Source organism: Chamaea fasciata, unplaced genomic scaffold (genome assembly GCF_029207755.1).
Source record: "Chamaea fasciata isolate MVZ Bird 193981 ecotype frontalis unplaced genomic scaffold, bChaFas1.0.hap1 SCAF_8, whole genome shotgun sequence".
NCBI lineage: Eukaryota > Metazoa > Chordata > Aves > Passeriformes > Sylviidae > Chamaea > Chamaea fasciata.
The window spans coordinates 28,976,070-29,001,169 of NW_027094093.1; the positions used below are offsets into that span (position 1 = coordinate 28,976,070).

The 25,100-nt window shown below is 39.3% G+C and overlaps 1 protein-coding gene across 1 annotated transcript in view; it reads right to left on the reverse strand.

Annotated features, from left to right (window-relative positions):
* MYLK (myosin light chain kinase) overlaps positions 1–25,100 on the reverse strand; it is a 197,323-nt gene that overhangs the window by 119,899 nt on the left and 52,324 nt on the right. Inside the window, exons 2-3 of the mRNA XM_066190273.1 lie at positions 21,536–21,693; positions 191–398 (exon numbers count right to left, since the gene is read on the reverse strand). Of these exons, the coding sequence (XP_066046370.1) occupies positions 191–398; positions 21,536–21,693 (366 nt within the window). The remainder of the gene's footprint in view (positions 1–190; positions 399–21,535; positions 21,694–25,100) is intronic.

Below are 25,100 nucleotides of genomic sequence, written 5' to 3' on the forward strand. Positions count from 1 at the left end.
CTCACACCTTATCTAATTGTAGACATGCAGCTCCCTGCACAATGTCTTAACCTGTGAAATGCAGCAAATGAACCTTGCATCAATGAGAAGGCACGTGAGTATATCTGTGATTTTAGCCAGACTGTTTAGCACACCTTGTTCCTTTATTTAAACTATAATCACCAAAACAACAGAATAAGAATCCTCTGACCTTCCACTGTCAGTTCCACAGTCACTTGACGAACCCCAGCGTCATTTGCAGCCTCACAGGAGTATTTGCCAGCATCACCTTCCTGCACACCTTTGATGACCAAGCTGAACACGCCCCGGATGCTGCGATCTACGATATAATGGTCTCCCTCTGGGACAGGATGCCCATTTCTGTACCATGTGATCTGTGGCTCAGGGTAGCCTCTGACCTGGAAAGACGTGAGAGACAGTGGAGAAAGAAGGTAAACTTAACAGATGATGATATCAGGAAGAAATGTTGGACATTTAGCAGTGCAGTGGAAAGTTCTTGAGACAAACTCTTTAATATGTCTGTTAAAGACATATTCTTTGCAAGCCAAATGGCAGAAGACAATGAAATGAAAAAAACTCTTGGATAAGCCAAACTTAAAATCATAAGAGTAGTCAGGCAGATAGATAGTCATGCAGGAAAATTTCCCACTAGAATGGTTTCTCTGCAAAAACACAGTGAGATTGCCAATGAAAAATCCTGACACCTGGGTCCCTACTGCTCAGAAAAACAAAAAAGGGCAGTAATGCTACTACACCTCTGAGTATGTAAGGGTGCAAGGCTGTTGGACCAAATACTTCTAGCGTGGTTGCCAAGGATTGGGCTTATAATGTGAATCTGTACGCAGCTGTCTAGTTTTCAAGTGTGCTGAGACATTGTAGGTCCTGACAATATACAGGCAAAAAATGCAGACACATACCAAACTCTTTCTTGATCTTTAAAAGTAGAAGATAAGGAGCTGAAATTTGAGAAAGCATCATTAAGGGTCATTCTCATGTTATGGTCGGAGAGGACGATAAGCACCTGCATATAGTCACACAAACATACAACTCAGTTTTGGTCTACCCAAAATAAAAATTTTCAGCAGAATGAACAAGTCCTGTTCTCATTAAAAAACAACCATACTGGTATATCCCTGTCTGCTATGGCATTAATGATGCCTTCAGATTTACAGGCAGATCCTCGGCTGGTGTAACTGAAAACTGAATTTTTGATTTGCAATTGAGCTCTTGCAACTTGATGAGGATCTGTGACTTTCTTTTGCAAAAAAAAAAAAAAAAAAAAAAAAAAAAAAAAAAAAAAAAAAGAGAGAGAGAGAGAGAAAAGCAGATATACACCAGTTTCTACCAAATAAAAACTACTCAGGCAAAGGTTCCTCCTCTGCTTTGTGAGAAATGCCATCCTCTTTGAGGGTCACTTTAGAATGTGTTAATTGTTAGCATGCTTGCCAAGTCATCATAACAATTCCTGATTGCAGCACTCCTTTCCTATCCCCCCTCTGATATGTCAGCTCCCCATCTCCCAACTCTTTGATCCTTTGCCTGCGAGTCATGAAGTAACTGAGTGAATCAAGATGAGCTGGAATGAGTTATAGTTGTGGCTGTGTTTGCTCATGGGGAAAGAGGCAATGTTGTCTTCTGAACTACATATCAAAATTTGGCAACTGAGCAGGAAGTCCCTTCAACCTCCAGGTGGGCAAAATATTGATGATCTGTCTTGAAGTGAAGAAGGCTTGGTTGTGGCTTGGGCAAATTCCTCCCAGCATTCTCCTCTCAGTTTCCAATTCTCATTTCAGCTGTGCTTTCTCTGACTGTGCAGCACTTACTTTGCAATTTACAATATTTAACCAACCAATCTTACTCATTCTTAGGCTCTCTTCTTTAAAAACCTTTCATTTTTAATCCAGCCCCACCTCACTCCAGCTGGGTTTCTCATCTGCTGCAGTTTAACCTACAGCTGTCAGAATTTTTTCTCTTTCCTTTAAATCCTGGTATATTAGTCCAGACAAATTAATTTTGCCAGTGATGTGGTGACCTCTTCTCCCTGGCACTACTTACTCAATATTTAGGACATTTACATTTGCCAAGAGCTGAATATGCTGAATAAACTGGAGAAACTTTCCACTTCTGGTATAATTTCTCAAATTCTTTTTAGTTTATCTTTGACTAAGAAAAAGCCATGTTCCATGAAGTACAAATTGTGGGATCCTGCACAATGGGGAGCTGATTTCTCTTTAAAAATGCCACAGCATTTTTCTAAGACTGTTTATGGCCATGTCTTTTCCCAGTGCTTTCTGATATACACTAGCTCCTTCTCATCCCAGACCCCTCACCCTACCCCAGCATATTGATTTAGTGCTTACTCAGAGCACAGGCCCCAAGGAATATCTTTCTCAGCACATTTCATTTCCAGAAAAAGGGAGTTGTGAAGCAGCAATATGAGATTGTTACAATACTGTAACTCCAGGTAGTTGACGATGTACTCACTGTCACAGAAAGTGACTTGCACCAAATAACTGTTTCTTACTATTAATTTGTCAATGCCCTCATACCTGTCTTTTCATTCTAGATTAAGAAACCTACAGAAACATTCATTGATTTACCCAAAGCCAGAGGATATATTAGAATGGAGTAACTAGTTCTCATTTTAGCTTCACAGGATATTAAGATTTACTTAAAATATTTGAGGCAAAATTGTTTTCACATTGATGTGTCAAGTATCTACAGTGCAGTAAAATGGAAGAGTAGCACTTCAATTGATGTGAAGACAGAAGCAGCTTTTCAGTGGTTCTGTCTTCACATCACAGCCTCTTTACTAGCATTAGTCTAGCCACATCTGCTTAAAGCTGCTGGGATTCTGGCCTGCAAATGAAAGTCATCAATTACACATCACCTAATATATTTACTGGTCTTTCCAGTTCATAATCATATCTTCTGGTGATTTCATTGAATTGTGCAACCCAGCTACAAAGACCCCAAGAATTAACCTTCCATCACCTGTAACAGGGAACAGTTGGGGTCAGAACAATGGGAAATACCCGTCTTCCTTTTCGATTTTATTTTACAATATTCTTAAGTCTCTCTTGGACCACACAAGGCCATTTTTAGCTGACCCTTCAGGCTCTGGTAGACCATTATGTATGTCCTTCCAGTATCACATGGCTGAGGCTACATTAAGTATTTTCCCATTTCTTCTCTGTGTCTTTATTTTATACTTGCCTGTATTATTGTGTTCAACCCCCATCTCTACACTGAGGAAATGCTGCACCAAAAACTGCAAGCACAGACAATCAGCATTCCATTTCCTTGCAAAAAGTTGAGTCATTCTCTTCCCAAAGTATGATTTTTTTCCCTTTAATTTTTTGTCAAAAGTGAAATAATGGGAAAGCAGAAGTTTACAGGATTGCTCTGTTGCAAGGATTTATTTCAGGTTTGGGTTTGGAATGTGTTTCAAACTGAGCCAGCCCTCTCTGAAATACATGGTCTTGCCATAAAAGTGTCAGGGACCCTTAAACAAATCACCGGTTACCAGATTTTGATCCTCATGGATCAATTCCAGAACTGCAGCAGGTTTTATATCCCTCCAAACCTTTCCAGAGCTCACTAAAAACATGTGCCTTGAATAAATCCACAGCAAAGAGAAATTTATCTGCTTATTTAATGCCCAGCAGCAGCATGCTATAACCCTTATTTACAATTTGGACTGTGGGAGTATTGCCAATCCCAGAGAGGCTGCAGCTTCTCTTTACCTGCTCTACAACAATAACGAGTGGAAAATTGACAGCAAGCAGCAAATAACCATTGTATTAGCACAAACACGAGTTTTGAGTTTTTGTCTGGACCCTTCAATTGCTTAGAGCCTTCCTGGAAAAGTCTGGTAAGGCCAAACAGCGCATGAACAGCAAGGGGAAAGAGCTGAGAGAGAACCTGTGGTGTGTGAAGCTCCCAGAGTTCAGGGTCTGACAGACTGCTATTGAAAAGGGATGGTGCTAGGTTCCCAAAGAAAATAAAAAAAATACAAGTCCATGGAAGTCCAGTAGCAGTTTAAGGTAATGGGATGCACCCTTTTGGCTTATGCTTTTACCTTCAAATTTATACTCTGCATTATAATAACTGGTGCTGGCTCCAGTGAGGTCAACAATGAACACAACCCCACAGCACCCAAAAAGAGCCAGCCATAAGTTACAGTAAACCAAAGTGTAAGTGTCAAACATTGATGGGGTGTGTACTGTTACTGAATATTGCTCAGTTTGACAGTAACACCTAAAGACTATTAGAAGTGATGGAAAACATTACAAGACATATTCCAGCACTACATCCATTGTACTGGCTGAGGTGTTCAGTGCTTGATGTTAAGGACTAGATAAATGTCCCATTTTGCTGTTTAAGGTCACACAGCAATGAGATCAGGAAGAAGACAGCTATCAAAAGGATTTATTGGCTTGCAAAATCTCCCTGGATTACATCATATACAGAGAGGCACGTCAAAAATCGTACTAACACTGGCAATGTTACAGCTGTTAAGAAGTTGCTATTCAAAATAATTCCCCTCATAGAGATGATTTCATATACTGAAATATTAATTCACTAACGGCTAAAATTCCTCTCAAGAGACAATCCTTCTCCCATGAAATCAGAATTTTAAAACATACAAATTCTGTCAGCACACAGCATTCAATTGTGCTATTTCTAGAGACTACCCTTGCCTTAACTCCCCAAAGTCCAGAAATAAGACCAATGTGTGTACAGTTCTGAATCATTGAATGAAAGAATCAATTTTATTTGGGTGGTTCAATACATCTAAAGACAATTGATTTTGGATATATATTTGAAAGACAGAAAAGTTATCTATTCACATGCATGTAGTGTAGTTAGTACATTCACAGTCAGACTGTAGTGTCTGGAAGCAGTAAAACAACACAAAAACAAAGTTAGGATCACCTGGGTAAAAAGTCATAAATGAAGAATGGAAGTAATGGGAAATGTTGAATATTTTCTAATGCATATAGGTACCTGCAATGCCGAAGAGAATAAACTATTTCCCACATCCATAGTGGATTGGGCAAGCAATAAACTTCCAAGAATAATTGGCCAGTGGGTTGGTAGATGATGTCTGTCAGCAGTCACCTCCTTTAAAGGAACAGCAGGTGTTTTGCTTAATATGGCTGCCTGCCTATCATAACATTAAGGAATGCCAGAATTTGAGGAAAGCTTGCGACAGCTTTGTAGCCTATTCTCTGTTCCATGCCCATCTTCAGGAGGAAACCAGTAATTTCTGGGATCTACATCTCAGAAAAGGCCATAGAGATCAGAAGCTGCAAAGCGATAAAATGGGGATAGCCTCAGACAGAGCTGTCAGATGTTACCACTGAGCTCCCAAACGTGTTTTTGGCAGATCCTTAGAAGTCACTACAAGGAGACGTCAAGGGAGATGTGGGAAACTACTCAGAATGTCTGACAAAATCTGACCTTTATTCTGCTGCCTGCAAACCCGGAAGACCAAATACTCATTTCCAGCGGGGAGTAAACTGCTTGCACTTTTTGCAAAACTTAGAGTTAGAACTTAACATCAGATTGTATCAAGAAAGCAGCAGAAGAAATGCCATTGAATAGCATCTTGCAAGTGTAATTGTGATCAAAGAAGTGAAGATACAGGAAAAAATGCTGCATAGCAGACTTGAAATGTGGTAGAATCTGGATAGTGTGCCTCTCTGCCATTTTCTAGGTATCAGCGAAAATAGAATATTTTTGTCTTTATTGCAAGTTACATATCAGATGGGCTCATCTGAAGGTCATACAGTTGAAGGCTTTCATGCAGCCCCAAGAGATTCAATCCAAGCAATAGCAGCTGTTCTGTGGATGTGGCTCATCCTAGGTCCTACAAATAAAGAGGTGTTTCCTATAGTCATCAGAGACCCAGAGCCCTCTATTTCACTTGAATCAAGAGCCAATGGGTTTTGGCCCTGGACTTTGATCAAAAGACTTGTGAAGGGAACTTAGCAGAGGATGCTACACCGTATCATATACTCTGTCCATGCAGACAGAACTGTGTTTCTCTCAAACTAGAGAAAAAAGCTGCTTCTCCTTCTAATATTCCATACTGCTGTGAACTCTTAATGTCAGTCTTAACAAAGATGTACTATAAATCTGTTGAGACTACAATATGAATGTTGTAGCTACAGCCCACCTAATAGGTGCTATATTTTGATTTAGATTTAATTTTTACTGTTAATGCAGGTGGGAAACATGGTTCTGGCCAGTGCAGCTCTTTTTAAGTCTTGTAACAAAGCTTCTGTTAGGCTCAAGCTGCAGTTTGCTTTAACAAATGAACAGCAGATGTTCCTGATAAAGGGAAGTGGACATGATACATTGTTAAGCTCCTTCTGAGACTTTAAACACTCACAAACCATACCTCAAGAATAGTTTATCCCTTTTAAAAGCTTGCCTCTAAAACAGAGAACTTGCCTGGCAAGGTGAAACATGAAAAAGTTAAATATTTGGAGACTTAGCTATGACTTTGCAAACAAAGTGAAAAACCTACCTCTTCTGCAGAACAGTCTAAAATCCACAGTTGTGTCATTGAAGCAAAAATGGAATACAGAGTAGGAGCAAACATGCTCACTTCAAAGCATTACCTACTGTACGTACAAGAAAAACCAATGGTCTTTCTGTAAACCTAGGATGTGTTTTATCTTTCTACTTTGCACTCATCAGCGCCGAATGGCATTTGATACTTTATAGTCCAAGCACCAAACACAAGATCCTTCTGCAGATGGCACCCCAAAAATTTTAGTTTTGACTCTTGAAAAGCAGTTCTGCATAGTCTGTTTATTCAGTATCACATTCTTCAACTCCTTTTTACAGATTGCAAAGGTGCTGAACACTACACATACTACCACAGGTCTTTAGGGGAATCAGTTTTTATGGTGCTCAGCAGCGAAGAATTTATGGTCTATCCATGGAAGACATGGTCTGCTAACTGAAAAGCAGACAGCAGCTGCATATAATTTCTTCTTCAATCTTCTACATTGAAACTTTTTTTTTTTTTTTTTTTTTTTTGTAAAATTCAGTGTCAAGAGTTCCCAGAGGTGCACGGAGTATTGGCTTTATGCTCGGTCACCAGAGTAAAACTGTGTGAAAAAAGCATTGCTGTCCCAGGTACCATAACCTTGATAAGTCCATTTGTCTTACATTTTTTTCTGAAGGACTCAAGTGGAATTTCAGAGTAGCATTGGGTGTCAAGCTGCCTTGAGTTTATCCAAGTTCAAACATCAAACAGCTCTTAAGAGAATGTCTAAGCCCTATTTATGTCTTTTGGAACTAATCACATATACAGGTGCTTTTCCTAAATTAGACTTTATTTAATTTAAAGAATAAGTTTAACTGTATTGCTTTAAAGAAACATTGTTACAGGAGTCTTCATACAACCACAAAATAACCTGAAACATCAGTCAGCTGAAATACAGAACTGTGCCATGATGGATTCTCCCCTTTCCTGTACAGAGGACATGAAGGGAACACACTGCATAGTGGAACACATCTGTGGAGCTGGGATGTCAATCAGCAATTGAATCAGGGGCTGTAAACCTCTGCTGCACTAATGGGGGCATTTTCACACAGCTGTTGCTGTCTCAGACTGGCAGAGCTTTTCTGATGCAGCTTTCATAAATCATTCTACCAGCAGCAGCATCTGCCTTTTTACTCTCCCCACGCTGTAGCCAGCTGACCTGTAGCAACTAGGTGTGTGATGAGAGTTTCATGCAAACCACCCATAGAGTCCACCTGCACCTTCTTTTCTGGAAGTACAAGTTTTCTGAACTTTATATGGGATTACAGGCAGACTGAATCTCTGTCCATCTTAAGATCCTTTTTATATTTGTATTTAGTCATTGTCTGATTTTGCCCACTTTTAAAAAGCCTTTCTCTAGGCCGCCAATTCAAATAAATGCCTTGGATAAAGTCTAGGAGAAAGCTTAGGCTACTTCCTCCAGTGCCACCCAGATGCTGTCCTGGCACACAAAGATGACAAGGTCTCCATAAAGTGGTAACATTCTGGCATTTTGTCAAAGTAGGAGTGTGCAGGAAACTGAGTTTTGTAGAAGAAATTGAAGATAATTCCAGTCCAAAATAGGTAGTGGTAGCTGTCACTTGACAAAGCGTAACTTTCAATTCATACCTGAGGATCTGAGACATGGAGACACTCAGACTTTGCCTAACTCACACTTAAAGGAACTTAGCTTTCAATATTAGTACTATTAGATGAAATGATCTGACCATATTTCCTCCCTGCCAAGAAATTTGCTGTTGGAGGAATCAATGCAAAGTCTGAAGATGCAGCACAGGGGGGCCACTGCTCTTCTCAGGATGAACAATGACTGAATGTGTTTGTATACAGATACCAAAGTGCACAGTATTGAGTGAACAGTGAAGAGGATCCAGACAGAATAGGTCCAGAGCCTTGGCAGTGAAATAAAAAACATGCAAAATAGTGTTACAAATAAGAGAAATAAAGCCACCACCACAGGAAAATGTGAGCAATACAATAAGAAATGACTCTGTCAGCTCTCAATAACTTCAGTACTGCCACACAGTATGGGCCAAAAAGATTCCAAAGGCCAGGGCAAGTACAAAAGCTCTCAACACAACAGTGAAGATAAACTTTGCAGCCCTCTCTTGAGTGAAACTCTCATCAGTTTTAATGAAAGTTTTCCCTGGTTCTAAGTTTCTCCTTAGAGAAGAAAAGAAAAGGCAAACTGCAAAGACAAAGACTTCTTCCCATGGTCCAACTTTTAAAAAGTTTTAGATTTTATGAGGTGCTGAATAGCTTAAAATGCTAAAAAATTGCAAAGAGCTGACCTCTGTGCATGGTAAAGGGTCATTTAGGATTATGCAGTACAAATTTAAGGGATTTCAAAGGGAAAGAACTGTGGCTGTGGAATGGAAATAAGGCTCTTGCTAATTGCTCCACATAGCCCAATAAGTCCCTAAAATTTTCTCTCGCTATCCTTCTTCTAGTTCCCATTTTGGTGATTCTGAGTCAGGATGTCTATGAAATATTAGTAGACGGAGCAGCTGCTTTTTGTCAGTAACAGTGAGTTTAGGAGCATGTCAGAAGTTTCCTAATAGGACTGGTGTTCATTTCAGAGCAGCACCAATCTTTGCTATGGGAAACAAGATTTTGAGAAATCAGACCAAAGTTTTGAAAAGCTGTCAGGACAAAAGTGGTTCATTCATTTCCAGTTCAGCAGGACAGCCTGATTTACGGTGTTTGCCACTACTTTTGTTCATAAATTTTATGTGGCAGCAATAGAAGAAAGACTGAAACATAAAACAGTTTAACACACTAAAAATAAATAGTTGGGAAATTTTATCCCCTCTTCTCGTCAAAAAAAAGCTGAACTTTTAAGCCTTGAAGATTTTTACTTTCAGTTGTGAATCCATCCTTCATCCTTCATCCAGGAATAATTCAGAAAGGTGGAGAATGATTGTGTAGACACCATAGAAGCAGGAGGAAGCTCCCTGAGCAAGTACGGGGTGAAATGAACACTAACATTTTGCTCTGTCATTAGCAAAATGTGTCTGTGTCCCCACTCAGGAGAAGCATAAACATTTAGGTGTTTTAACTCACAGAACTCATCACAGAATCCAGATGCTTTAAGCCACAGCCTGAGATGGGACATCATCTGGTCAAAAGACTCTGCTGACACCACAGGAATGGAGCACAATCAAACACCATCAATTATTTTCATAACAACAGTCCCTTCGTAATTGTAATACCTGGGGTTGGAATTGGCAGTCACTTTTAAAGATAATAATTCACACTGTTTCTTTCCTTTCCCAAGAGAATGTTCATCATTTATTGCAATAAAACTTGCAAAATATAATTTATCCATTGCATATTATTTCTGGAAGAATGAAATTTTTTTTTTTGTTTGTTTGTTTGTTTTTACTTACTGATGTAAAGTTTCTGTCTTAATAGGTCAAGAATTTATTTCATATGTCACTGAATAATAGTGGCCCTACAGTTTCCTATAGCAGTTATATCACTGACCAAATGAGCCTCATACTTTCCTAGCTTGGGGATGCTGTTTTTAGCATGCTATCAACAGATAAGGAATCTCTACAAATCTACATGAGTGTACACTGTATGCATGACCTATTATGGAAAATTATTGAGAAAAAATTGCTTTCTTTCTGTGCCCAAAACACACAGCCACTGGAAAATATGTTTGCAGCTATGAAATTGGTAATTAGGGCAGCAATCCACTTCTGAAATGTAAGGTGGTAACAAACACCATGTGCTTTGAATGAACATGCCTATACTTTATCAGTTTCCAAGCAGACAAGATTTATTTCCTGCAATTTAGGAGTCTGGCCATGGCCACAGAAACTGCTGAAACTGGTTTTTGTTGCTGGGTTGCTTGCACAGTTAATGACTATCTGCTGATAGTGACCAAGACTGCTGGAGGAGGCTGTGCTCTGGAGAGGCTGTAAAAATTCTCTTCAGTTATGTGTACTGCTTTGTAAGTGCTTCTTGGTAGGGCTGAGAAAACACTGGGCATGAAGTGTCATTTGTTACGAACTTCACTAAAAAGTGGTGCGATTATGAAGAGATATAAAACACAGTGTTGGATCATGAAGATATGAACACATCAGACAGCCTAAACAACTGGCATTTCCCATTGCACCATTTATTCCACCATGTGCAACTTGCTGTGCCTTAAATAACTCAGACTTCTGTAGAAAATCCTACTGAAAAAGATCAGCTTCTCATTAGTAACTGTCAGCGATTCTTTTACCCTGTAATAATCTGTGAAATTGATAAGCTTTCCTAACTTCACACATAGACCTTTTAATAACATTTTAGCAGAGGTAACTCAGATAGTACAAGGCACAAACAGCTGTGTTTAAAATAAAAATAAAAACCAAGGGCTGAGCAAGAACCATTTAAAAGAAAAAACCCTCAAAGTACTAACTAAGTATAAATTGCTGTTACCATAAATTTCTAGTTCAACAGTTCAGGATAATATTTATAGACATGCTGAGTGCAAGAGAAAGTTTGTGGGCTCACCTCTTCTTTTTAATACTTTCTCTCGAAACTAAAATTGCTGTGATCCTGGTAAGAGAAACACACATGCATTCAAAAGCAGCTGTTTAGGTTGTGGAAAAAGTGCTTACTCTGCGTATGCTTTCAATAGAGCTCCACAAAACTGCAGTTGCTCCATTCCTACTGAGAGGTCTGAACAAACCCAACATGGCGTTTTCCATTAAAGCCACGGGTGTGCAATACTCTCCCAAGCAGACAAACCTTCTGTTCATTTGCATATCCCAACAAACCAGCTTTGAGTCAAGGCTCTGAAGACCCAGTTCTGGCATTATGAAAGTGATGCTCTGAATCCAACAGGAGGCACTTAGATAGCAGTGATATTTGTACCCATTGCACAGCTTAATTTTCTCTTCCAAAATCAGAGGTTATTTATCTCCCAAATGGATAAGTTCAAGTCTAGGACACCGGATGAGAATAGAACTTCTGGAAGACAGACATTCAGCTCTGAATCCAGGCATGTATCTCTGTGTTTCTGTGTCATCTTGCACAAGACAATAAATCTCACCGTGCCTTGGTACCCCACATAAATGTCAAGGGGGAACAATGATTATTTCCTCTGTTATTTTAGCTAGCAAGGCCACCAGAGAAAGATCCAACTCTTCTCTGGCCTTTGTATGCTTTAAATACTGCAGAAAAACACTAGGACTCCTGCTGAATGAGGCTGCTTAAGTGGTACCATGAAATGAGCAGAAATCAATACCATTTGCAATAGTTCTTTAATCCATACTTCCAAGATTTTATCATAACTTTTCTTCCAGTGCTTTGGCTTTTAGCATAACTTTGTTTAGAAATATTTCTATTTGCCTGCCTTCAGAGACAAACTGCTGAGTTATTCTTTTAGGAAGGAACACCAGAATTTATATAGACAAAAATAATCAAGCTTAAGTATATTGCACTCTTGTTCCAGAGAGTTCACAGAACAGAAAAATGCTTTACTCACTGTTTGCCAGTATGGGAGTGTGATATAAATGAGTTAGATTTGAGATACAAGTTAGATTTTGCTGCCATGTGTGTGCAGGTGCTTTTACAAACCTTTTGCAAAACAGTGTGCATTGTATTAATATTCTAAGCTTTGCAAAAACAATTTAAATAATCCATGCACCATAAATAAAGGCTTGCTTGTGTATTGTGGGACATACTGAAGGAATGGCAAACTCTCAAGCCACACAGTTATGATTTGACTCTACCATGCAGCTGGAGGAAAATTACCATTCTCATTCAACGTGAGTTGAGAGAGCACAGAGCTGGATGAAGTAAGCTCAATGTGCCATTGCCAGCAAGCAAAAAACCATGAGCAGAATTATTTAATTTGTCAGTCTTTGCCTCTCCATTTTCTTTGGTCTCCATGTGCAGATTGTTGTCATTTCGAAATGAAAAGTTGCACTTGGAATGCAGTAAGACTTTTAATTAGTGTTTAGTAAGCCCAGCTGTTTTATTTATAATAAATACTATATTCCATAGAGTAACATTTACCACAGTATTTTTAAAAATATGCAGAAAAGCAGGGAAAAGTCAGAAAAAGATAAAATAACTTATTTTCCATTTTGCCTTATTCTTCAAATGAATTACAAAGATCTCCATCTAAGCAATAAAAAAAAAATGCAAAGCTGACTTTGAATTTGTACCCGTTTTAGCCATGCCATTTTCAGAAGACAAAGTTTGCTTTGTTCTGTCTGCCTACAACAAGTTTACAACAGTGCACTGACATATAGAGAATAAAGCTGCCTTCACCATCAGAAAACCTAGAATTTTAATTTTTTAAAAGAAAAATTTCCAGGCTTTGTCCCTATCTATTCCTAAAACTCTTCTGAAAAAGAAAGGTGTAAGAGCTCAGATCATCACTAGAACCTCACTGCAACATTTTCTTACTGTGGGATGGCTAGCCTAGAGGCCCTGTTACTAACTTGCGAGTCAAACGTGACAATTCCTAACCTATAACCTGCTTGTTAGGTTCCCTAGAAGAATAAAATCCATGTATTTAGGCAAGTAATTCAAAGCCCTTATACTGGACTACTCACCCCAGGGACAACCAGTCAGTGGAATGCCTTGATTTTCTGGCACCAACCAGTGCAGAGCTTTGACGTGTAAGCTCTGACAGCAACAGGAACAGCAGTGTCTCCCTCAGCAAGCACTGGCCCAACACTTCAACATCACTCCTATTCCAAAATTTATTTCCCCAACATAAGAGAAGAACACAGAGATGTGTATTCACATGGGATGCTGAATTATGGGCTGGGAGGACTTGTGGCTTAAGAATCATGATGAAGGCAGGTTTGTCCCCAGACACTAAACAGTGAACTCTGAAAGCTTAGGTAGATAAATGGATGCTGTTTCAGGCCCCTACTGGAGATCCAGTAACCTCTAGTGACCAAATGATGTCTTACAGGCTGAACACTAAAAACTGAACTGGAAACCTGTAGAGGAACAATCTGGCCTTGCTTACTTTTGCTCCTGACTGTATCTCTTTGGGATCCTGACCCTGGTTCAGAGTTTGCCATGTCTGGGTGCATCAGAGGACCCTGTCGGAGCACATGGTAGTGCCTGCCGGGAGCAGAGCCTGCAGGACTCATCACCAGCTGGTGAAGGCACAGCCCATGCACGTCTCCCCTCAACTCCTGGCTCACATCCTTTGGGGAGCAGCCAGCCCTTGCTGCTCCCTGTCAGACAGATGGGTTTCTCCCCCTCATGAATGGCTTGAATTCACAGCAATGTAATTTTCTCTTCAGCATGCACTAAGATACTGGGGAGTCCAAATTTTACGTGGAAAAATATTATGTTGTCTGGTTTTGCCCAGTAGGTTTCCAAACTTCATAGTATATCCATGAGAGAACAGAGCCAAGTAACATGTCAAAAGCAGAAATTTTTAGCTTTGGAGTCCAGGTGTTAGAGTGAGATGGACTGAGCAAAACCACAATGAGTAATGATGTGTTTTGATTATAAACCTTCTCCACATGTGGCCTTCTGCAGATTCTGAATGCATCATGCTTGCTGTCTATTAATGACTACTCTCTTTTCCCACAGGGGCAAAGCAGAGTTATATCAAAAAGTGTAACCTGGAGTCATTTGGTGCAAATTCTCAAGGACCCATTTACAGGCAGTCAAAAGCATACTTTGCTATTTTATGTGGAGTTCGCATTGCTACATATGGAACTGAACCCTTCCCTGATCTTTCTGGTTTCATCAGACAGATGCAGGCAAGAGGCTTGAAGTTCAAACCTTGTTTATGATGGCAGAAAGCAAATATATTACTAGTTAGCCAAAAGCAAATCAGATGATAAGCACTCTGTCCTACCTTTAGGGTGAACTAGAAAAACAAAATTAAAACTTTCCAGATAGAGACATATTTCTGGAAGAAAAAAAACAACCAAAATATTTTTCCCCCCTTTTCATACCTCTCACACCACTACAGGCAGCACAAGGAAAAGAAAGTCAGCTTCTCTCAGTTCTGTTACAGTTATTTGCTCTTTTTTTAACTTTCAAATCTGTTTTTGACTCTATAAGAGTCAAAGACAAAATTCCCTAAAAAATCAAGCTTAAAACATCATAATGCTAAGTTTTAGTCATGTTTCGTGTACTACTAAGAAAGTTTATTTAAATAAGAAAGCACAATGCTACATGATGAGTTTTATTGCCAGTGGAATCAACCACAACAAAGACTTATGCACTGACCCAGTGGAGCAAGGGGGACTAGTCTGGAAAAGATGATGATATTTTTCAAATTAAAAGCAGAACTGAAGAACTTAATAAGACATTGTTGAAATTTGAGAGACTCATGATTAACCATCATGGGACAGAAAACCCAAGAAGAATTATAATGACTGGTTTTACTCTGACCTACATGGATTCAGTCTCTGGACATATCTTTGTTCAGCTATTTAGGATCTGCTGATCAGCTGTTTTTCTCTTTGGAAATAGATAGATTTTAGCTACTTCTTTTTCAGATACATGTACATTATCAATCCTGAACAGTGGACTTTATGATTAGTCCTGGCATTTAGTCCATCCTTATTTTTCTAAAAGACTGAACCTCTTTTACACCACAGCATGAATATTTTATGTCTCCTTTTCCTCAGCAAATTTATTAATACATAATTTAGGATTTTTTTTCCCCTTCATGACTACAGAAAAATAGCAAGTCCAGAAATCCCTGCTAATAAAGTAAATTTTCTCAAAATCAACCCTAGGGACATTGCTGTGGATAAATTCTTAAATGGACACTCTTCCTCTTTAGTTGACACAAAGCCATTCTTTAAAACAATGCACTACAGTAGAGAGTGATCACAAAAAGATAAACCTAAAAACTTGTCAGAGTCAACAGTTTGTTGGTTCCCCCAAAGCAAACTGGGGACAGGTAAATGCAATTAAATCACACAGACTTTTTCTGTCAGCTTTGTCATGTGATTTTAATTGCTTCCACCTAAAAATGCAAAATATTTAGAAACACAGTAAAGAAAAAGTAAAGAAAGAAAGTGGTGACCAAGAGCACACAAATATGTGGTCTGGCTTCAGCTAAAACAACACTGGTTTGGGTAGATACTACACAAAATAATAGAAAATTCTCTTTAATTCCATATGTACATTAGTTGTAGAGTTTTTAAAAACTTCTATTATTATTACCACCATAGTTATTAGATTGTTTCAGATATTCATTTAATTACAGCGGTTCCTACCACAACAACCAAAAGTAGGGAGCAAATCTTTCTGGCACTGAATGAAGCAGAACTCCTGTCACCAGCTGGTGGTAGATAAGAAATTGAGATGGGAAAGGAGACAGAAAGCAAATAGAAAAATAAATGTGATAGGATCAAACAGCACATTTCTTCCACAGTTTGGAGGTGGGTGGGTTACTGAACACAGGCCCAATTGTACAAAAGAATAAAACCAACCCTGAGGAAAGACAACTCAGAATAGGAATATGTATGTATGTTCAATGTTCCCCAGTCATGGCCTCTTTCCTGTGTAAAAATTTTGTCTGGGTGGAATTTGAGGATATTCAGCATTGTCTAGGATTTCTGAACATCTGGCAGATTGGGAAAAAAAAAAAAAAAAACAAACCAACCTCTGCAAATGGTCTGACCAAACTTTGCTGCCAAACATCCAGAAATATTGGCTGTGGCCTCAGCGCATGCACAGATCAGTTGCAGGGGACAGTGTTTTACATCCAGCACTATTGAGCATCATCACATGCTCTGCACACAGACTACACAAGGAATGCTTAAATACTCCTACCAGGAAAATTCTAAGTATAGCTATGATGGCCTCAGGATAGAGAGACAGATGTGGAGAGACAAAAGTAGAGCTCACAGGCCACCTCTCCAGCCTAAAACCTAGAAATTTCTTGAGCAGCAACTTGAACACCTACAATTTTTCTAAAGGATGTATTATCTGCAAGGCAAGGAAAATGGGCGTCAACACATGGGTGCTTGTGTCAGGTAATGAAACAAAGTGTGTTTGAAAAATTCACGGTGTAGGTGACATTGTGTGGGGAAGTGCTTTTGACTGAATCCCACCTTAACCACTTCCCAGCAGAGAAGCCACTTCCACTTTGGCCTTGTGTAAAGCTGACACTGATTCCATATGCCAATATAGGGTTATACAGTAAAATAAACCCAAATAAAACCATGCATGCATTATTCATGAGAACATTTATGTAGTAAGTGAATAGGATGGGAGGTCGATCATGCCAAGGAAGAAGACACAGCAGTAGAAGATCCAAACAGAAGACAGTGTGCAATAAGCTGTTCACAGCCATCCCTGGTGTGTATTTTTGTGTTTGTGGTTTTTTCTTTTATTTCAGCTGTCTATACCTCAATGTCTGCCTAACACAAAATGTCTAAGTAACTTTGCAAGAATTTTTCCCAAGAATGCTCCAGAGGAACGTGGAAAGGAAGATCAAACAAAATCCACAGTCAAGTCGAGCACTTTTTCAATTCTTTCCTCTTCAAAACACGCCTCAGTGTTTCATGTCAGGTTTCTGGGGGTATCACAGTGTCACAGATCAGCACAAGGCCTCTCGCAGCACTCACTTCCATCAAACAACTGTCTCCCATGAAAACATGGGTCTCTCCTGAATTTCTTCCTTATATGGCTTGGGACAGGCATCCCTCCAGAAAGCGCAGATCCAAAGCCACTGGCAGCTTCATGCATTCAGCTGCCCAGTACATTTTGTAACAGCAAACCTCTCAGGCCAACAGCAAAGGACGTTGGGCCATGTCATTATCCTCTGTCATTACATGGGCTCCTCTCAGATCCTGCCATCTGAAATCCAGGCATGTGGTGTAATTAAGGCATTCTTCTGAAGTGCCTGCTGACTGAGGGCTGGAAATGGCACACACACTGCTGCCTTGAGTCCAAATCTAAGGGAAGATAGCAAAGGTTTTGCCATGCACAGCTTGTGCTATGCATGTAAAACATGCCACAGTAAAACAAATAGGTTAAAAATTAGTTTTTACGTTAGTGGCCAGTTGAAAGAATTTATAAATGTTGTGGGAGTGTTTGCCTTTAACACAGTCTTCATTCTTGCACTGCTTCCCAATTCTTTACCTCTTAACACACTGCAGAAATGGGTCTCCTCTCTATCCCAGAATACATGGCAGAATCGCTGCTGATCTTCCCATTGCCTCTTGTTCCTTACTGTCTGATCCCAATGCATTTTCTCAGGCATGTTTTTATAAACAGTACCTGTGCAACCACCAGTAGCAAAAGCAACTGTAAGTCATTGGACTTAATTGATTTGAACAGATGCAACAGGAAGGTGGTAGAACAACAGAAAGCACATTAAAAGGGGCAGGATTTGACACTGACCTGGCTTTCCTTAAAATTTACTATCCAGCTCCTTTACCTGGAGGGTGATGGAAGGGAAAGGGCAGAACAGTAACTACTCAATGGACACCAAACTGAACTTAGTACCCTAACACCTACTCAAACCATTAGCTACATGAAATCTAGATCCCTGGGATTGGAATACAAGACTAGATTTAGTAGTTTGATATCTTGTTTCTGGCAATGGACCATATATGATGGCCCACATGAAGCAGAAAAAACACCCATACTGCACTGTTGGCAACTGTAAAATGCTTTGTCCAAGGAGGAAAATACTTTCCTGACCCCTAGGCAATGGGTTTGTGGTCTGTAGGCCATATGGCTGTTCCTCTCAAGCTGAGTTATAGCACAAGATTTTTTTAGGCTCATAAAATTAATGACCATCAATATTACCTTCAAAAATTATACATGTGCAAATAAGGCAGGCTAAGTGCTTGCCTCAATCAAATGCACAAGTTAACAGGCAGTGTTCAATACAATCTAGAAAGAAGTAGCTTAAAACAAAGCCTGGTAACATTTTGGTTTGCTCTCCTTTTCCAGGAGTGTCTTAAAGATTCTGAAAAATGAGCTAAAGTGCCTTAACACAGGGCACGAGGTTACTGCCTTGAGCTGTTTGCCTCACACATGACGTGCTATTGAACAACAGCATATCAATCCAGTCCTAACAAGTTGAGAACATACAACACATTTTCACAATTATCTGGGGTGGTTTTCTTAAAAATCACCTCAGCAATTTATTGATGAACAACTAAGAAGTCCATCCAGCAGATCTTTGGGGAGTATCTAGGGAAGGTAACTTTGCCTTTGCCTTACGGTTTCCACCCCGTCCTCTAAGCCAAAATCGTGCTCATACTCTTGAAAAATGATGATTGAATTTTCTATGCTGAGGTGCCACTGAAAAACTGACATCTGCAGTCAGATATAAATAAACTTCCTGAGATTTTAGTAAGAAAATCAGGGTGGTAGTTGAAGGAACAGGGAAAAAAAAAATCTCCTGTTAAAGGAAGCCCCAGTTTCTTTCCACCTCAAATTTCTTACATTTATGGTCTATTCCTCAATTTCTGTACTCTCTTTGATCTTGAATTGCCATTTCACACAACTTATCTAATAATGCTGCTGGAAAGAAAACCAACAAGTTTAATTCTGGGGCCCTCTCTTCCTTGTTCACTTAATGAGAATACAGGATCATCACAATATCAGATTTATATCCTGTCTTGGATTCTAAAAATATTTGTTCTTTCTGATAAGATCAATTCCACTGCAAAGAAACTCTTTGAAGAAAAGCTCCTGTCTAGCCATTTAAAAAACGTTTTATTTTTCTTTAGCCTGAGTCTGGTTTAATATTTATACTGCAACAACGTATCATAACATCTGTAACCTAGATAGGTTTTCCAGGATAGAAAAACCTAAGTATGTTGAGTAGCTTCTATTACTAAATCTTAATAAATTGTTTTTGTTGGGATTGCCCTTCTGAACCTGTTTTTCTGAACAGGTCAACTGTCCTTCTGAACCTCTAAAACATTAAAGTGGCTGAAGAAGCAACATTGTATTGCCCAGCTGAAGATGGAGCCAGATGATAACAGCTCTGCAGGCTCCTGCAGCTGCTCAGCAACAGTGCCTTTCAAACAAGTTACCCATATCACTACAGTAAGAGCACAAACAAAGTACTAATGCTGTCACCCCCATTTTAAGGATGGAAAATTAAAGGGTTTGGCCACGCTCATATACTGAACTGCCAGAAGAGATATTCAGAGTTTTCATCAAGTAAATCCAAGCCAGGACTTCAATCAAAGTTTTGTTCCTTCAAGGAAATTAAACTTGACAGTTTAATTAGTATTGAATTTGTGTATTTTTTTGCAAGCTACTAAAAAAAAATCCTTCAGACCTTATCCTTCCAGTCTTCAAAGTGGCTTTAAAAAGTGGATAGGTGTCTCTGGAAAATTAACACTTTAAAACCAGATATTAAAAAATAAATGTAAAGCAGTGATGGCACTCTAGCTTGTAGGCCATTATATTTTACAATTGTTTCCATTTGACTTAAATAACAACAACTCTGCAGAGTGCAATAAAAACTGGAAATATCCCACTTGAGCTTTTAATTAGGACACATGAGAACTGTAAAACCAAATCTTAGCACATGCTTCAACTTTGATTTCACTGAACTGTTATTGCAGTGTAGCCTGGAAGAGCCAGTTGGAATTAGAACAGCTTTGTCCACAGGTGTCGCATGGAGAAAGTAGAAACACAGCGCAATTTTCTACTGCATTTGCAACAAGGTGAAACAATGAGGGGAAGACAAAATAAGACACAGAGTAAGAACAGAAGTGCTCATGGGGACTGGCCAATGTCATACACACAAAGAGTTTCTGACTGGTGCCTTATAATCGCCTAAAAGTAAGTTAATTTAAAAAAAAATCTTGAAGGTTTGGTAAAAAACTGTTCTTTGGTTTAAGCACATTTTTGAAATTTGCTTTCTATGAAAAATGCCAACTTTTCTTCAAAAAGTCATATCTAAAAACTACTTCTGAGCTTTGCTCCAGCACTTCAAAATTAATATACTCCAAACCGCTTTTTTTCCCACACAGTTCCTGTTGAAAAATCCCAGTTCCTGGCCTGGTCTTAGATAAACAAATAAGATAAATATCAGATGCCCTCTACTGGCCCTCTGTTTAAGTTAGACTTTCAGGAGTTAAGAATTTCCCAAATTCCTTCTAGGCCTTGCTTTTGTTACAGTAGAGTTACAGTTTCCTGCCTCTGTCAGACGAGTCCCACCACTTCAAAGATTAAAAGTGCGGTCGGTTTGATGGTGCAGCTGTCAGCGTGAAATCAGAGCGTGACAGGAACCAAAGGAAGCTGAAAGGACTAGGGAGGGAAAGCTAACAGCTCCAGGAAAAAGAATTGGGTTAAGGGAGGAGAAAGGAAGATAGCTAGACCAAGGATGAGTACATACCAGGATTGACACATGAAAGAAACACGGGTGTCAGGATGCACAATTCAATATCCCAAACATGAGAGGAACCGGGGATACACAGCCCACTACACAGTCTTTTAAACCCTTTGAGTTAACAAGTTTTCCTGAACAAATCAATCTTTCCTATGAAAATGCTCTTTTTTCTTTCAAGTAAAGAGCATGTATGGCAGGCAGTGCAGACACAGAACAATCTCAACAGTTGTTGCAGATTCCTACCTTGACTGCTAGGAAGGACATGCTGCAGCAGGGTTAGATTTGTGTCACACGCGAAGCTTCATGAACGGTCAGAGGTTTGGGATGCAGGGATGTGAATGTGCAGTAGGAGAACATGTAGAATTGCAGTAGGGGAGCATGCTGACTAGAGACAGCCCTTGAAGCAGTTTCTAACTGACAATAACCTCAGTTCCTGGCATGCTCAACAAGATTATTCATTACAATGCTCAGGTTTTGCAACAGTCTCCTCTACACAGAAACAGACCTGCAATGCTCCTGCCTCCCCAGGAGGGTAAACACTGGTATATTCTTCTCGACTAAAGGTCCCATATTGCAGTGGCAACTTCACTACTTTTGCAGCCCCCTGGTCAGCTTCAGGAAAGAGTAAAACCCAGTGCAGAAGCCCTCCATAGTCTGTTTCTTACCTTCCCCTCAAACCTGGCAGTGGCTCCCAGCTGCACCCGGATATTCCGAGGAGGGAGAGTAAATGCTGGTGCTTCAGCAGGGACGGGGGGACTGAGTGTCAGCGAGGTTTTGGAGACTCGAGTAGATGTCACCAGTTTCACATCCCCCATGATGTGGACTGCAAAAGAGAAACAAATGGTAATGTAGAAATTATGATGTTTAATTACCTTTATGACAGAACCAACTAGGAACGGACCAGGGTCAGAGGTCCTGTATGTGTGTTGTACTTGTGTACACAGCAGGATCTTCAGCCTAAGGTACAGGTGTTATTTTCTGGGAGGGAAACTGAGACCCAGGAATGGTGCCTCTACCCACAGTTGTGGTCAGGGTCACAGTCTTGAGGTGAACTCAGTTTGAACTTTCAAGTCCCAGGCCAGAGTCTTAACCAAGAAGTCATCCTTTACAATTGAACTAAAAGGTAATAGCTTATTTCAGGAGGATATTTTCATACCATGACTTTGATTTTCCTGGCCTGGAATACAACAAAATCAATAAGTCTCAAAAGTGAGCCAGTGTTAAACAAGTACTTCTGAAATAAAGAGACCTCTGTTTGCACTGGATTTAAGTTGCAAGCGGGAATGTGGAAAATCTGATTTTTCATACCGAGCTTTCAAGATCTTAAGAAATATCTGGATATCTCCCTGCAAAGCACTGCTAGTAGAGAACAAATGCTTTTGCAGAAATTCAAAGTCTTTACTTTACTGCAAATCCTTCTTACAGCAAATAGACTAGTAAAATAGCATGGAAACCAAATTTCACAATGCTAAAAAAATGGCATTTTAGAGAACTATTTACAGTTATCTGCTTCAGAAGAAATTCTTCTGCTGAACAGTTCACATTTCCCAAGAAAAAGCAAAAATTATTGTATTTTTTAGAAGTAAAATTTCATGGTTTCCAGGAAAAAAAGTAGTAGCTTACCCCAGTACTAACTCCTTGAATTGCCAATGTAAATTAGAAGTCCCACTGTAAAATGACTATTTAATAAACAAATTTAACAAAGAAAAAAACCTGAGAAATGGTTTAATCCACTAATAAGTCATATTAAACCAATGAAAAATACTGGACTTCCAGTTTTAATCCTCTGCCATCTGTGATGGACTATGTATTTATTCATCTGATTCTAATAAAAGTTGCAATTAACAGTACTCAATTGAACAGTGAAACTTCAATTTGAACAAGAGAAAAGTCAATTAAATGAAGGCCTTATTATTCTTGACTGTATGAAGGATACTTTTTCTAGTTATCTGGGGAGCAGAGGAGCAGAAAATTCATTCATTTCCAAATAGGAATTACACTCCAGCATCACATGTGTGCACCTGGAAACCCAGTCAGAGAACTTAGTTTTCTACAGAACATACCTGACCTGCTCCATGAACAAACAGAAACACCTTCTCCAGGTTTATCCAAAACAGTTTAAGAGGGCAGCTTCTCTCACAGAAGATATTAGTCTAAAAGTTACATTTTTCATCTGAGCTTTTTCTCCCTCAGAGCCAATAGAGAGAAAGAGGCACCTCCAGAGGGTGTTTTGTTGTAAGGTGTGGGAGCCACAGAGCTTTGTGCTTCAGAGTATGCATTTCTCAGGAACTACTGTTTAGAAGGCAAATTCTCCCAATACATCAGATAAATTATGCACACAGATTTTCAAATAATGCTTGGAATCTCCTTCCTCATTCATAAGTATGCAGGTGATGTGGACTTGAGATTTCTTCTGGCATAATACTCTGTTAGCATATCTGAATATTGACATCAAAACCCCCAGAAAATGTTTCTAGCATTTGAATTGCTGAGGTCAACACAGAAAGGGGATAGAGATGATTTCTCTAACCATGATGTAAAGCTTCCAACTGAGAAATTCTGCCTTCATTTCCACAAGTTAAACTTGCAGTGAATGTCTGTACTAGCACCCACTCACTTGAGAACACAGCATAAGTCTCCCTTTCCAGTAAAGCACCTATTTAAAACACACACAGGGAAAAAAAAAAGTACTTTAAAGAATGGTATGAAATCACAATACCATTTAAATAAGAAAGAAACTGATTGCATTTGCAAAGACACATGATGAAATCAAAGCCTTGCTTCTCTTCTAACAAATGTACTTACTACCTGAAGGGAAAAACAATGAAAGTCTCTCACAGCTATAGTCACTGCAGTAAACAACAATTTCCCTGAAAAAGAGGAAGAATGATTTGTTCAACTAATTGTTCTTCCATTAAGGACAAGACTCCAAGTTCAGTTCTTCGCTCAGCTAAAACCACAATTTACCCCAGTGGACTTTCAATCAACTACACAGCTGTAAAACACTGCATACTGAGTCCATATCTGCCAGCACATTTCTAAAATTTATTTTTCTTTACAGATGAAAACCAAACTTTTCAAATAATCAGCCATCAGTACTTCTTCCCAGGTGTCCTTCTTCTCTTCTAAGATACACCTTTCCACAGCCTGTAAATGCCAGTATTTGCAATATCCCCCTAGCTTTGAACTCTTAACTAACAAATCAGTCCTCTCCTAAAAACCTGCAATTAAATTCTCAGATCACCACTAGTGACAATAATGCGCCAGGTATAAGGTAGATGGTACGAAAATCTTTTCTTGTCAGGAGCCACTACAATGCAACACAATCTAAATTGCAGTGAAACTGCAATACAAGCCATAAGAGGCCAGTAACAAAACATCTCCTTCCCCACACATCTGTATCGACTTTGCAGAGTGTTTATGAGACCAAAACAACATCAGAGAAACCATAGGCCACCTAAATGTTGTTTTAAAAATAATGTGGTAAGGGTAGTAAAATTGAAAACAAGCTAAACCCAACAGCCAACATCCAGAATCCAATTCAAACCACGTTCACCCATGCAGAGAGCACTCCGCTTTGGCCCTTGCCATTGCAATAGTAGGGAGGCAAAAGAGCAAGAGGGAAAATCATAGGTACTACAGATGCTCAAAGGACTTCTGTAGGGACAAAATGCTCAAGTATCTGTACTTAGGTACAATGCACTGCTGTCACTGTCCCAGGGTGCCTGTAACATAGAAATGCACAGAAACCTGGACATGGTGCCATTGACACATGGCTGGAAAATACTCAACATTCAACATCCGTTCATCCTCCAAGCATCACTGGGCTCAGGTATGCATTGGACAAACAGTCCTGTGGATAAAGTCCAACTCCAAGCTCTACACAAAATGAAATGAAAGAAAAAAAAGAAAGAAGAAAGAAAGAAGCAGTGTAGAAGGAAGTAGAAGGAAAGAAAAAAAAGAATTCCTGAACAATTAAACTGCCGTTACTGGTCAGGTTGCACTTCTATTGCATGTTGGTAAGATACCAAAAACTATGGACAAATTGATGTGTAATATAGTGAGACTGTAAAGCATAAAGACATAGCTAGTCTTTTCATAAGAACATCCTGCGAAGATTTAAGCTTTTTCTAAATAAAGTGTCTAAAAAGGATTGAATTTACAAATTAAATACTAGCTCAAATCAGCACAAGCAGTTTTATAGCAACATAAGCCTCTAATCATCCACAT